Source organism: Cervus elaphus, chromosome 27, assembly GCF_910594005.1.
Source record: "Cervus elaphus chromosome 27, mCerEla1.1, whole genome shotgun sequence".
Taxonomy (NCBI): Eukaryota; Metazoa; Chordata; class Mammalia; order Artiodactyla; family Cervidae; genus Cervus; species Cervus elaphus.
This window is the reverse complement of record NC_057841.1, coordinates 26,675,077-26,688,268: the sequence shown is the minus strand read 5'-3', so window position 1 is coordinate 26,688,268 and position 13,192 is coordinate 26,675,077. Positions and strand designations below refer to the sequence as shown.

The 13,192-nt window shown below is 42.5% G+C and overlaps 1 protein-coding gene across 5 annotated transcripts in view; it reads right to left on the bottom strand.

Annotated features, from left to right (window-relative positions):
- NOL4 (nucleolar protein 4) overlaps positions 1 to 13,192 on the bottom strand; it is a 452,815-nt gene that overhangs the window by 426,571 nt on the left and 13,052 nt on the right. For 2 of the 5 annotated variants that reach the window (XM_043889501.1, XM_043889496.1), the window contains exon 1: positions 10,221 to 12,171. In XM_043889501.1, coding sequence (XP_043745436.1) covers positions 10,221 to 10,484 — 264 coding nt within the window. In that variant the 5' untranslated portion in view covers positions 10,485 to 12,171. Of the gene's footprint in view, positions 1 to 9,084; positions 9,140 to 9,275; positions 9,392 to 10,220; positions 12,172 to 13,192 lie in introns of those variants that run through there. The other 3 variants (XM_043889495.1, XM_043889497.1, XM_043889498.1) reach the window with 3 other exon arrangements.

The following is a 13,192-nucleotide window of genomic DNA, read 5'->3' as shown; positions in this document are numbered from 1 at the left end:
GCTATTGAGCTATATTGATTTACTGCTTGACAATTTGATTTCAGTATCTGTGTGATATTTGTAACTATAATATTTCAAACAAATATTGAGGCAAAAGGAACTATTCAACTTTTATTCTTTATTCATCTGATTTATAATCAGCATAAACCAAGGAGAGATCTCAGGTCCCTACCCATAAGACCTAAATCATAACATCTTTGCTCAAACACTTCTGGTAGCTGGCATTCCCTATAGAAGGAAGGTCAAACTTTGCAACATGGCAGTAGACGCTTCCCGTAATTTTGCCCCCACCTACTTTTCCAACTTCATCTTCCACTGTACCCTGCACTTCAGCTATTCTTGACTGTGTACCATCTCAACTTGCTTTGATGAAATAAAATCTCACTTCCATCAAAACAATACCAAAAGAGTATAATTGTTTTATGGATGTCATGGATTTTTATGGCTAAGAAATTATTTTTAATATTGTGTTAAGTGTAGAGGCACTCCCCTCTAAGAGAGAAGGTGGTATTTTAGCTGAAGTGTAAGGTCTTAACTAAAATGATTTACTGTGAGGTAATATTAGGCTTCAACAATAGTTTCTGCCTTCAACACAGCTCAGTCAGTAAATCATCTGCCTGCAATGCAGGAGACCTGGGTTCGATTCCTGGGTCAGGAAGATCCCCTGGAGAAGGAAATGGCAACCCGCTCCAGTATTTTTGCTTGGAGAATCCCATGGACAAAGAGGCCTGGCAGGCTATGGTCCAGGGGATCACAAAGAGTCAGACACAACTAAGCAACCAAACACACACACACAGAATATTATCCTATGGATTAGAGTAACTCTCCAAATTGGTATGTGCACACCCCAGGAAATGCATGAGATGACCTGCTGAGATAAATAAAAACATTAAAATTTATGTTTTTATACATTTAGTAATAGTTGGTGATGGACAGGAAAGCCTGGTGTGGTGCAGTCCATGGTGTTGCAAAGAGTTGGATACAAGTGAGCAACTGAATTGAAATAAGTAACCGTCCTATATATTTACATTTTTGAATATGTGCTATGTATTAAGTACTGATACAGAACTATATGTAATTTATAAAGATACACATGTTGGGGGAATATTCAATTTGCTTTAATCACTTGAGTGCATTATTTTACAAGTTTGGAAACCAAAGCAAGGACTTTGGAATCCAACTGAAATAGTTTCTTGTCCCAACTCTAACACTTAGAAGCTATGTGACTTTAGAAAGTTATCTTAATTTAAACCACAATTTTATCAAGTATGTAATAAAAAATGTTCTGATAGGATTATTGTAAATGTTAAAGGGGACATTTTGTTTAAAGTTATTATCTCAATCCTTAACCAATATATATTAATAAGTTGATAAATGCAAGGCATTTTTATTAATTGTATTACATTCAAAACTTTCTATTGCCTAAAGAAGCAATGTGCTCATTAAAGAACTCTAGATGACAAGCAAAGTCACCAGTTTCACAGCCTATACATCCAAAAGAATTAAAAGCAGAGTTCTGAAGGGACACCCTTCACAGCAGCACTATTTCTAACAGCCAAAAGTGAAAGTGAAAGTCACTCAGTCTTGTTGACTCTTTGCCACCCCGTGGACTATACAGTCCATGAAATTCTCCAGCCCAAAATACTAGAGTGGGTAGCCTTTCCCTTTTCCAGGGGATCTCCCCAACCCAGTGATCAAACCCAGGTCTCCCGCATTGCAGGCAGATTCTTTCTCAGCTGAGCCACAAGGGAAGCCCAAGAATACTGGAGTGGGCAGATTATCCCTTCTCCAGGGGATCTTCCCGACCCAGGAATTGAACCGGAGTCTCCTGCATTGCAGGTGGATTCTTTACCAACCTAGATATCCGGGAAGCCCAAAGGTGGAAGCAGTTCAAATGCTTATCAACAGATGAATAAACAAAATATGGTAAACACATAAAAAAGTATATTATTCAGCCATTAAAAGTAAGGAAATCCTGTGACACAATTTAACATGGATGAATTTTGAGGGTATTATGCTAAGTGAGACAATCAATCACAAAAAGACAAATACTGTCTAATTCCACTTATACTGTGGGGAGAGGGGGGCTTCCCCAATGGCTCAAAAGGTAAAGAATCTGCCTGCAATGCAGAAGTTCAGTTCAGTTGCTCAGTCGTGTCCAACTCATTGTGACCCCATGGACTGAAGCACGCCAGGCCTCCCTGCCCATCACCAACTCCTGGAGTTTACTCAAACTCATGCCCGTTGAGCCGGCAATGCAGGAGGTTCCAGTTTAATCCCCAGGTTGGGAAGATCCCCTAGAGGAGGAAATGGCAACTCACTCCTGGGAGAACCCATGGACAGGAGTCTGGCAGGCTACAGTCCATGGGGTAGCAAAGAGTCAGTCATGACAGGGCAAGCATGCATGCAATTATATGAGGTATCAAAAGTAGTCAGATTCACAAAATCAGAAAGTAGAATGGTGGTTTCCAGGGGCTGGAGGGAAGGGGAAAGAGGGAGTTCTTTATTAGTTACAGAGTTTCAGTTTTGCAAGATGAAAACATTCTAGAGATCTGTTGTACAACAAAATATATATGCTTAATACTGTTGTACCACACACTTACGTATGTTTAAGATGGAAAAGTATATCACTTTTCCACTTATGTTTTTTTAACCACAATTTAAATATATAAAATTTTAAAAATAGACCCCAAATCTGGTTATAACTAGTTGGTGTGTAGTGTTTAAATAAGAAGATTCCATTGTGTTATGGGGCTGGGAAGCGATTTTCATTTATCCCATTAATTACTGTCAAAGATATGTTACACATGATGCCCTCCCTTCCATCAAAACAAATTTTGCAAAACAAAAACAAATTATCAAGCAATAGACATACCTCATGGTATGGTGTTGTAAGAATATGGTCAGTCGGTTCAAGAGATATTAAGCTGATAGAATCAACAGTATTCTATCAAGTATTGACCATAAGGAGAGAAGAAAGGGGGAAAATCAATCATATCACACAGACTTTTGGCTTGGAAAGGTGAGCAAACTGTATTGCCACCCCTGGAGAAAGAAAAATTTTAAAGAATTTTTTTTTAAGAGGTTAGCTTGGAGGACCTAGTATGGGGAATGGAGAGAAGAAAAATTTTTGAATTTAATTTTAAGTGCCTTGGAATATTTTGACGGAAAACATCTAGTGGAAAACCCAAAGCACAGATCTGAACTCCAGCAGAGGTGTATTAGGTCCTCAAAACAGACACACAACTGAAGCCATGGATGGGGGTACTACTACTCAAGAGAAAGAGAGAGTGAGAAAAGGAATTCGAAATGTGTCTTATTCAAATTATTTAAATTTAAGGATACCTAATAAAGAAATCCATGAAATTTGGGGAAAAAACAAGTTTGCCACTGAATTTTAATAGTGCTAACACAATTATCTACAATATTCTGGTGGAAAGAGTGAAAACAAAGAAATTATACCTAGCTAAACTGCCCTTTAGGTACAAAGGAAAAGGACAAATATTTTTCAGTTGCATATAAACCCCAAAGAATAGAAAATAGGAGCCCTTCTTTAGGGGAAAAAATGATGATCAGGAATTACAACTAATCAACTGATGAATCAAGTCAGATAATTTAGAGGTAAAGAAAACCAGGTAAAAGAATGGATGATATGCATTTAAACATAACAAAGGGACAATAATTCTAAGAAGCAAATTACACACTATAACATAAAGAACCTTGACAATAAAAGCAATGATATTTATATAATACAACAAAATATATAAATTTGTAATAGAATAAATGTAATGTATTATAAACAGGGATAACAGTAACAAGAAGGTTAAAAATGCAAAAAGATTTGTTCCTTATCTTCCACTGGAGAAAGTCAATTATATGGTATAAAACTGAAATTATAGTTGAAAAAATAAATATAATTCACTGTCAATATTTTAATCTTTTCTGTCAATTTTAAGAATACACACTTCTGTGAATAAACCTTTATCTATTAGAAAATTTTTGAATTTCGTGTATTTTTGTGACATTTTGATAATATTATATTTTATTCTTCTTAAATTAGCATATACTTATCATCCCAGTTTTAGAAAATCACTTCTGCTTCTCCATATACAGTATGACCATCAACCATTATCTCTAATCTTCTTTTGGGATACTTGTTTAGATGGATGTCTGTAATGATACTCATAATTAGTCAATGGATATATCTAGGCAAGAGACTTAGCATGAATTTTTGGCAATTTTTTCCTTCTCACTTAGACTTTTGAGTAATGAGTGTATCACTTTTAAGAAAACAAAGTCATTTTTTATTTTCTAAAAATGTAGTAAGAAAAAAGATGCAATAAAATACATTAATGCATATATGTATCTTGTATTTTAACTCCTTATTACACTGTGATTTTGAGTTCATAACACATAATTAAAATTATATCATGGTGTTCTTACCTTGTTAATACTTAGATTAGCTTCTATTTTTGTAGCATCTATCATGTGTCAAGCATATGCTGTATATACTATATGCTTATGAAGTATGATTATTCTCATCCAAAACTAAAACTAGGCAAAGTTTTGAATGCAAATTAGGAAATCCTCAAAGAGAAACAAAGAGGAAACTGTGTCTTTAAATAAGAAACGTTCTCACAACTCCAGTAAATGTCAAATCCAGGATTTAAATCTTGCTCTAAAATCCTTACCCTGCCCACTATACCATGTCTCCTGCCATCCATGCTGTCCATGAAGTTTATATTGCTATCCTAGGACTATGAAAATGAGCATAAGCTAAAACACAATGGATTCACTTTAATTTTTCCTAGTTAGATATAAAAAATCTTGGCAAATACAACAGCTGTTATTGAGAGGTCTTTATGATCTTGACATGGAGATCGAAACTTTTGGAAATTCTGCTGCCACTTCCCTGTATTTGCTTCCTCATCTTTTCTCTATCCTATATAGAAAGGCCAGAGTTTAAACTCTTGACAAGTGGAATCTCAGAATTGTTGCTCAGAAGGTTTCTAGAGGGAATACATATGTGCTGGGTCTTATCCCTGACCTTCACCATAGTCACTAGTAACACAACTAAGAAGCACTAACAGAAAAGTTAAGGACTGGTATCTTCAGAAACAAATGTGGGATAGTCCTCATGTGGGCTCCCCAGGTTACCCAGTGGTAATGAATCTGCCTGTAATACAGGGGATGTGGGTTTGATTCCTGGGTCAGGAAGATTCCCCGGAGAAGGAAATGACAACACACTCCACTACTCTTGCCTGGAAAATCCCATGGAGAGAGGAGCCTGGCAGGCTGCAGTCTATGGGGTCACAAAGAGTCAGACACAAATTTGTGACTGAACAACTAGTCCTCGTGTACTAAGAGGGTTTGATTTCCTTCTAAAATTCAGGGGTGTTAACTCAACAAGTCTTTTGTCTCTTAATCCTCATGGCCAACTGGCCTCTAGTAAAAGGAAAGGAAAGTGAAGTCACTCAGTTGTGTCCAACTCTTTGTGACCCCTGGACTGTAGCCTACCAGGCTCCTCTGTCCAAGGAATTTTCCAAGCAAGAGTACTGGAGTGGGTTGCTATTTCCTTCTCCAGAGGATCTTCCCAACCAAGGGATTGAACCCAGGTCTCCCGCATTGCAGGCAGACGATTTACCTTCTGAGCCACCAGGAAAGCCTGGCCTCTAGTAAAGACGCCCACTATTTCCTGAGAACCTAAAGGAGGTGCTGTGCTAGGGACTTGGACTTGCCATGGATGACTGATTCCTCCCAACAACTCTTAAGTGCCAGTGAAGTCAGCTTATAAACCACAATGCTGAAACTCATACTTGGGATCTCTTTAACCCCCACAAAGATCTACGGTATAGTGTGTCCCAAAATATTTAGATGAAGGGGGAAAAATGCATCAGTCATCAGTAGGAATTCCCACTGCCGAAGTATTAAGAGATAAGCAAAATTTGGGTGTCTCCCTGACTACTGCTTTGATTCATTCTCTGTCAGAGATACAAAGTATCATTCTGTATAGCTGGCATATCCCTCAGCTTTGTTTTCTAGAATTCCTACAGCAAATTACAGATCAAGGCCCAATATACATGATGTGAGCCTCAGTCACGGACTTAGGCCAAGTGGAAATGTACACAGACTCCTTATGTATTATTTTCTTCACTCTGATGTGGTATTAAAAAAAATAACCAAAACTACAATCAGAGAACTAAAAAACAGTAACTGCTTATGAACCAGTCCATGAATATTCATTCTAATCACTGTACAATAATCAATTAGTAGTATACACAGTGAGAAAATATGAAATCTGAGGCTACAGATTGAGAACTGAATAAATTATCATTTTTAAATGACATAACTAGAGATAGTGTATTTTCTTTTCTGGATAAAAAATTCATTTTATGTTTCCTCGTGGAATAAATAAAGGGAAAAAATATACGTAAATGGTTTAAAAAAAAAAAAAAAAAGGGCCAAAATGTCTGTTCCTACAAATACAGGGAAAGAAAAGCATTGCTCACATTATTTGATTTTATAGTTTGGATATTCATTACCTTGTTTGGTTAAGACTGAAAGACAAATAGAAATGTGAGTTTACTGAATTTCCTAATGACTTATAGAATGCAGTAGACTTTTAAAAAATAAACAATAATGCATGAATAATATTACTAGTGAAATGTAATGAAATTTCTGATTCTTTTCTAAATTTACCTTTCCTAATATGAAGCGGTAAAATGTGTTTACATTTGTAAGTGTGATGTTTTAACTAATTGCTGCCAGAAACCAAAGTGTCAGTCAGGATGTAAAGCTTCTGACAACAGACTAAGCTAGAACTATCAGAGATGTAAAACAGAGTAACCATAGTGAGGCTAATTTTAAATGGTCACTGATTAAACATTGTTTCTGAATCAATGTCAGGCATTTCCTGTATCTTTTTTAGAACTGTTTGAAGTTATCCATAATTTCATACTTCTAAATTTCTGACACCTTTAAGGAAAGAACATAGAAAAGTAACAGTGGTAGTATGAAAAAGAACTTAGATCCCATGCTCAGCAAAGCACATATGTGTGTGTATACATGCACACGTGCACACACACACACAGTCCCACTCCAGACCTAAAATGGCTGAGTCGCAGGATGTTGTTGCTTGGTGACCAAACAGTATCTGCTCAGCCACACAGTAATCTAAACAGTGACAGATATGTCCCCTCGGTTTTAGGCATGGCCAGTACAAATAGTAAAGGGCATGCTTATCTTCTCCAATATTCTACATTTTTAATTCAGTTGTCACTTGCTTGATTTTATCATCAGTTACCTTGAGGCTTCAAGGGGAAAGTATTTGAGGAAGCTATAAATACATCTGCTCTTTTGGAAAAACAAGAGGTAGGACCAAGCTTCTTTTAGAATGAAAGATAGTCCTGTTTCAATTAAGCCTGCATGGTGTGTCTGCTCGGTTCTAGTCTGACCTCCCAGTTGCTATCAGTCTCCCTTTCTTTCATTAAACACAAGGAGTTAATTAGCCCCAGCCTGTCCTCTCCCCTTCTCTCTTTCCCTTTTCGCAGTAGTAATGATGCCTAATTACCAGCAGCAGTGGGTGACTGCAACACCAGGAATGAATCGCTCTCAGTGACAGCAAAGCCAGTCACCAACCTTCAAACCTCAGAATCCTAGAATGATTCTCAGTCTACTTGAAAATACCATTCAAATACATTACTCTCTTTCAACCAATAAATGCTTTTGGATGCAAAAAAAAAAAAATCACTTTTTTTTTTTTTTGGTCTTTCTGATGACTGCACCCCTGCTATCATAAAGAAAAACCATCATAGGTTTAAGGAAGAAATACTCTGAGATGTGGGGAAACACATGATAAAAGGGATCTTTTATTTTTTAAGTCAATGAAATGATGATTGGCTGTCTCTCAGAGAAGGAGGAGCCTATAATTCTATGTCAGGAGCAGCATAAAAATTTCATAAAGAGCAATAGGAAAGTTCATGAATTAAAAACCTCTTCAAAATTTCAAAACAGGTATGAATGAAAATCAGTGCTCTTAAATACTACACAGGAAACCATTATGCAAGAACATCACCTGAAGGATTACATTTTCTCCCTTAACTATATGGAATCTTTACTGAAAAGAGAAATACATGTTACTTTATTATTAATCCTGGAGCTGTTAATCTATATTAGATATCTTAGCAGCAATTTCTTAACAACTCTGCATTAATTTTTCAATGAAAATGTGGTACCCAAGAATGTGAATGCCGGTTTGAATTACTGGCATCCATGTTTATCTTAGTGCCTCTATGACCATTACAGAATTTATGTTAGAATTTTTATTTAATGTTTTAAAAAAGAACACCTGTATATACATACAGTAGATGTAACCAAACCCATGCAAGTATAAACTTATTGGAGAAATACACAAGTAAAGCAATCTGACACATAAACAGAGGTGCCTAAGTAAAACATTTTAAGAAATGAAAAACAAACTCCCAGCTAGCAATTTACAAAATAACACACACACAATCTTATTAAGCAATATTCAGATAAATATATCTTAAATCATTATTTTACTCATCAATTAGTTCAGTGCCATCCAAAGAAAAATACATTCATATGTTGTGAATTCTAATTTACTTTGTCTAACTAAGTTATTTTTAAAAATCAGGTTCTTAATGTTACTCCCAATATAAATGAATCAAAGCCCCTCATTCTCTATGACAGACTTCTGGCTCATCCAGATGTAGATAAACCTAAGTTCATCCATGCCCATCTAGTGCTCATTATTAATAAAGCAATCTCACCATTGTCTTTAGCAATGCCACATGTGAAAGGCGAAGGCTGCGTTTATAGATCGCCCTCCTAGAAACCTTTAAACAATGAAGCATATTTTTTAAAAAAGCAGAACTTTTACGTATGTTTCCGTTTCACCTTTATTCCCAAGTTCATTTTCCCATATAAATTTCAAAAGAAATATACTTCCTTCAAACAACTACCCCTAATTAATCTCAAGAAACCATAAACTGCTTGCCAAAAAGAATCCTCCATATAATCCTTTGAAAAACCTTTCATGCACGTATTTCCAATTTAATATACCTCCGTTTGAGATAGAAGAGTAGCTTTCAAGGCATCTCCTTTCTAGCATCCTCCAGGAATACTGCACGGGAAACAGTTGCCAGTGAGAGATGGAGGAAAAGAAGCAAATGCTCAAGGAACGCCAAAGCGAGGCAAAAATGTACCGAGTGCCAGATAACCCTCCCCCACCCCTACTCCGGACGACTACCCACCTAGCATGATGAAGAAAGAGGTCTTATGGATGTGATCTGCAATCCTACTTGTAGCCCACACTTCCCATCTCCTGAAAACGGAAATTGACGCTGCCGCCGCTCCCCGACCTCACAGGCTTCTTCTGCCTGCGGAGGCTGAGATACTGAGCTCTCAGCGCCAGCGCCTGGGCTTGCAGCTTTGCGGCCGTGAGACTACAGCCATCCCAGAATAAGGAACAAATAACGTACACCACTTGATTGCGCCCAAACCCATCACTCTTTGTTGTTCATCATGTAGCTGCGGCTTTATTTGTGAAAGCGGCAAGTGAGGAAGGGGAGGGTGGGTGGGCAGGAGGAAGCATCTCCAGGACCCTATCTACCATCTAAATCTTCAGGGCAAGATCTCCGGGAGTGATTAAGGCGATCGGACAGCCAGGTGTCTCCCAGGCGGCGGTCTAACAATAAAACCTGATAGTGTCCGGGGGGGTGGGGGGAACCCCACATCCACGACCAGCGCCACGTTCGGGCTTTGTGCCAATAAAAAGACACCGTAGACTATCGATCAGAATCGTCTATTATCAGAGCGTGCGGCTGGGGTTTCAGCGTGGCCTTTATGCGCGGTGGCGAAGGCGGGACACGCTCCGGGCGCCTAGCGAAGGACGTGGGACAATGGCCCAGCCCGAGGACGCGAGATGCCGCCCGACCCGGGGATGGAAGCTCCGGAGACGAGGAGGGCTGCGCGCTCGAGAGATGCGCTGCTGCTTTAAAATACAGGACCACAAAGACTCCACGTTGGGGGAAACGCGCCTGGCTCACGCGAATGGGGACGACTTGGGGAGGGGGGTTGAGAAGGGTGGGGGCGAAGGAGCCAACGGTGGCTCACGGCTCCCCCCATCTCCCCCCACCACCCACTTCCCCGCCGGGCTGCTCCGGCAGGCAAATAACAGAAGAAGGCGAGTCACTCACCGTGGTCTTGACCGGCACGTAAAGCACTTGCTTGGCGCCGCCGCCGCCCCCGCGGACCTCGTCCGGCTGGCCCAGCTGGAAACCCTTCGATTTGACCCAGAATTTAAATTTGGCGTTGTCCGTGGAGCTCGACTCGCAGCCGTTGAGGAGCTGGACGATGCGCTCGTATTTTTTACGGGTCACCGTCTTGGTCTTGCCCGAGTCCCCATAAGTCCTGAGGCACCAGTCCTGGAACTGGCGGTACACATCGCGCTCGCTCTCCATGTTCCGCGCGCCCGGCTGTCGGCCGGAGGCTCCCAGCGCACTTCGCACCTGTTCACCCCGGGCTCATGAAAAATGCAGCCCCCCGCCACGATGTAGGGGACGCGAGGTCCCGGCCGCCGCCAGAGCCTGCCTCGGGTCGGGGAGAAGCGCGGGAGGGATGGGGCGAGCGGGAGGAGGGTCCGGCTGGGCACCAGCGATCAATGCCCTGTGCTACCAAGTCTCTGGTTTCATTCGTAATTGCGACGGGTGTCTCCGGACGCTGTTCTCTTCCTCTTAGTGATGGGTCTCTAATATTGTGGGAGTAGGACCATCCTCTGGCCCGGAGGAGCTGGGTTTTGAATAATTAAAATCCCATTCCTTGGTTTATTAAAAATCCCAATATTGACTTGGGGTGGTCCCTCGACGCCTTGCCCGGGGCTGCGTCCGGGGCAGGCAGGTGGAGCGCAGCGCCGCCTCCCCGCGCGCGCGCGCGCCCGAAGCTTCCCGGCCTCCGGCCCCACCACCGTCCAGGAGCGAGGGCTGCGCCTCTCTTGAAAGCAGCTGCCCGGCCGGGAGCCTGAGAGCCCGAAGGGCACCCGGCTACCCGGGCTCTCCTTCCTCCAGGGTCCCGTTCCGCTTCGGCCTTCCCTGTATGGGGCGTTCAGGGACTAGAAAGAGAGAAAGTTCTTACCTGTCATGTTGTTAAGCCCATCAAATCCTGCTACACAGGAAATTTCTTAAGGTATTTTTAAAGCGGCTTAAAATGTCATTTCTTCAGATGCATTTAGGCTAAATTCCAGTCCCGTAGGTAGGTTCCGGGAGTTAAGTCCCAGAATTAGCAAAGCATCCACGGAGATTTGGCCGGAGTTCTCTAGGATAGCCCGTGGTACCCTGAACAGATATCCGCTCCAGGGGGAAGTGGGTAAACGAAGGCAGGCCGCTGGCGGCGGGTCTCCCGGATAATGATGGGGCCCCCCGACAGGACTCCTCTGGTCTCTAATGAACTGGGTACAAGGCATAGAAGTAAGTTTATGATACAGATGCTTCAAACCCTCTGCATGAAATTAGAATATAGCGAGCTATCATTTTCCCCTTGCTTGGTTACAGTTTGCAGTTCACACGGGAGGTTTCGGATGTCTATTTTCCCCCTGCCACGTCATGGACACCCCCTCCTCTGCTCAGAGTAGCCAAATATGAGTTCCTCCGGACGATTTCTCAAGCAAATGAGATCAGCGGTTCCTCCATTCAGGATTTCCATCCATTTGTTACAGAGCTGGAAATAGGGGAGTTCCCATCCTCCTCGCGCTGCGATCGCGGCCGCTCCTCTTTATTCTACTCTCTGCGGAGGCCCGCGCCCGTCCCGGGAGGCGGCTCTGCCAGCAAGGCGGTCCGACCAGTGCCCGGCGCCGGGTCCGTGTCCTAGCCCACCTTCGCCCCCTCGTCGCCGTCTCCAAGACGAAAGCCCCGACTGGGAGGAATGCGGGGTGTTTGTCCCCACTGCGCCGCGGCTGGTCCCGGCACTTGCAGAACGGTCAGTGGCTCCTGCTCCGCCAGGCTGAGTGTGCGCGTGTGTGTGAGCCGGGGAGCGAGGGTGTGCAGGGGGTGCGCTGTGTGTGCGCGCGTCTCCGGGAAGGTCTCGCGGCGGCGGCTGGAGCCGGGACTGACAGCCCGGGCGGAGCGCGAGCAGCTCCACACACTAAACCTCTCGCCTCTCCCCTCACCCCCCACCCCTCCCACTCCCCTCTCCTCCGCCCCCCTCCCGCCCCGCTTCCCCGGCCCCTTCCAAGCTCTCTGATTGGCCAGTGGGACAAAAGTTTCTGTGGAGACGGCTGGGCGCTGACGTCACGGGCAGAATTGTCCCATTTAGGGATCCCGGGGGCAGTGCGCATGTTGCAGGCTGCAGGTTAGAGGCGGGAGGAGGTAGCAGCGGGCCGGGCGGCAGCCAGGTGGCGGAAAGGAGCACTCAGCATCCAGGTGGGGGGACGACTCCAGCAGGGTTTCCATGGAGATTCCTCTGGGTCTAGCCTAAAAACAGCAAATCAGCTGACACCATTAGCTCAGGACCTAATTACTGCTTATTGGAGCAACAAATGAGGGAGAGGGCCAGCTGCAAAGGAAGAGTTTTCATCCACCACCACCCCTCCTCGTCTCCTCTCTCCCCTCTCTGGGTGGCTCTAGAGTCCCGGGAGAATTCCCATTAACTTGCAAGATGCCTGCAACAACAGCTCCCCTTCTCTAGAGGCTACCCTGACTGCTTTTATTCTTTTTATTCCCTTCTTTTGAATCGAAAAATAACGCTAACATATATCAGTGGTCCTGAGTCCTTGAATTTGTTTGCCCAATAAATATTAGCCCAGTAGAGCTCAGAGGAGCCACAAGCCAGTAGAAGTCACATGTGGATTTAGTATCAGGAGAGGATCACTTTCAGTTTATTGAATTGGGAACTTATCTTTAGGCTTTTCACATTTTAAAAAATATTTCCAATATCTGAAGTACATAATATTTGGGACGAACAACTGGACTGAGAATATTTTCAGTCACCCTTCTAAATGGAGTATAACTCACAAGAACAATGCTCTTCAAAGTTTCCCTGGTGAGATCAGAGACAAGAGGATGATTCCAAGAGGAGAGAGGCAGGTTTTCTAGTATATTGGTCATAGGTTTCCTAGGAGATTCTGGAAGTATAGTTGGTCATAGAGTGGTCATTCATTCAAGATTAAGCTGGTTCT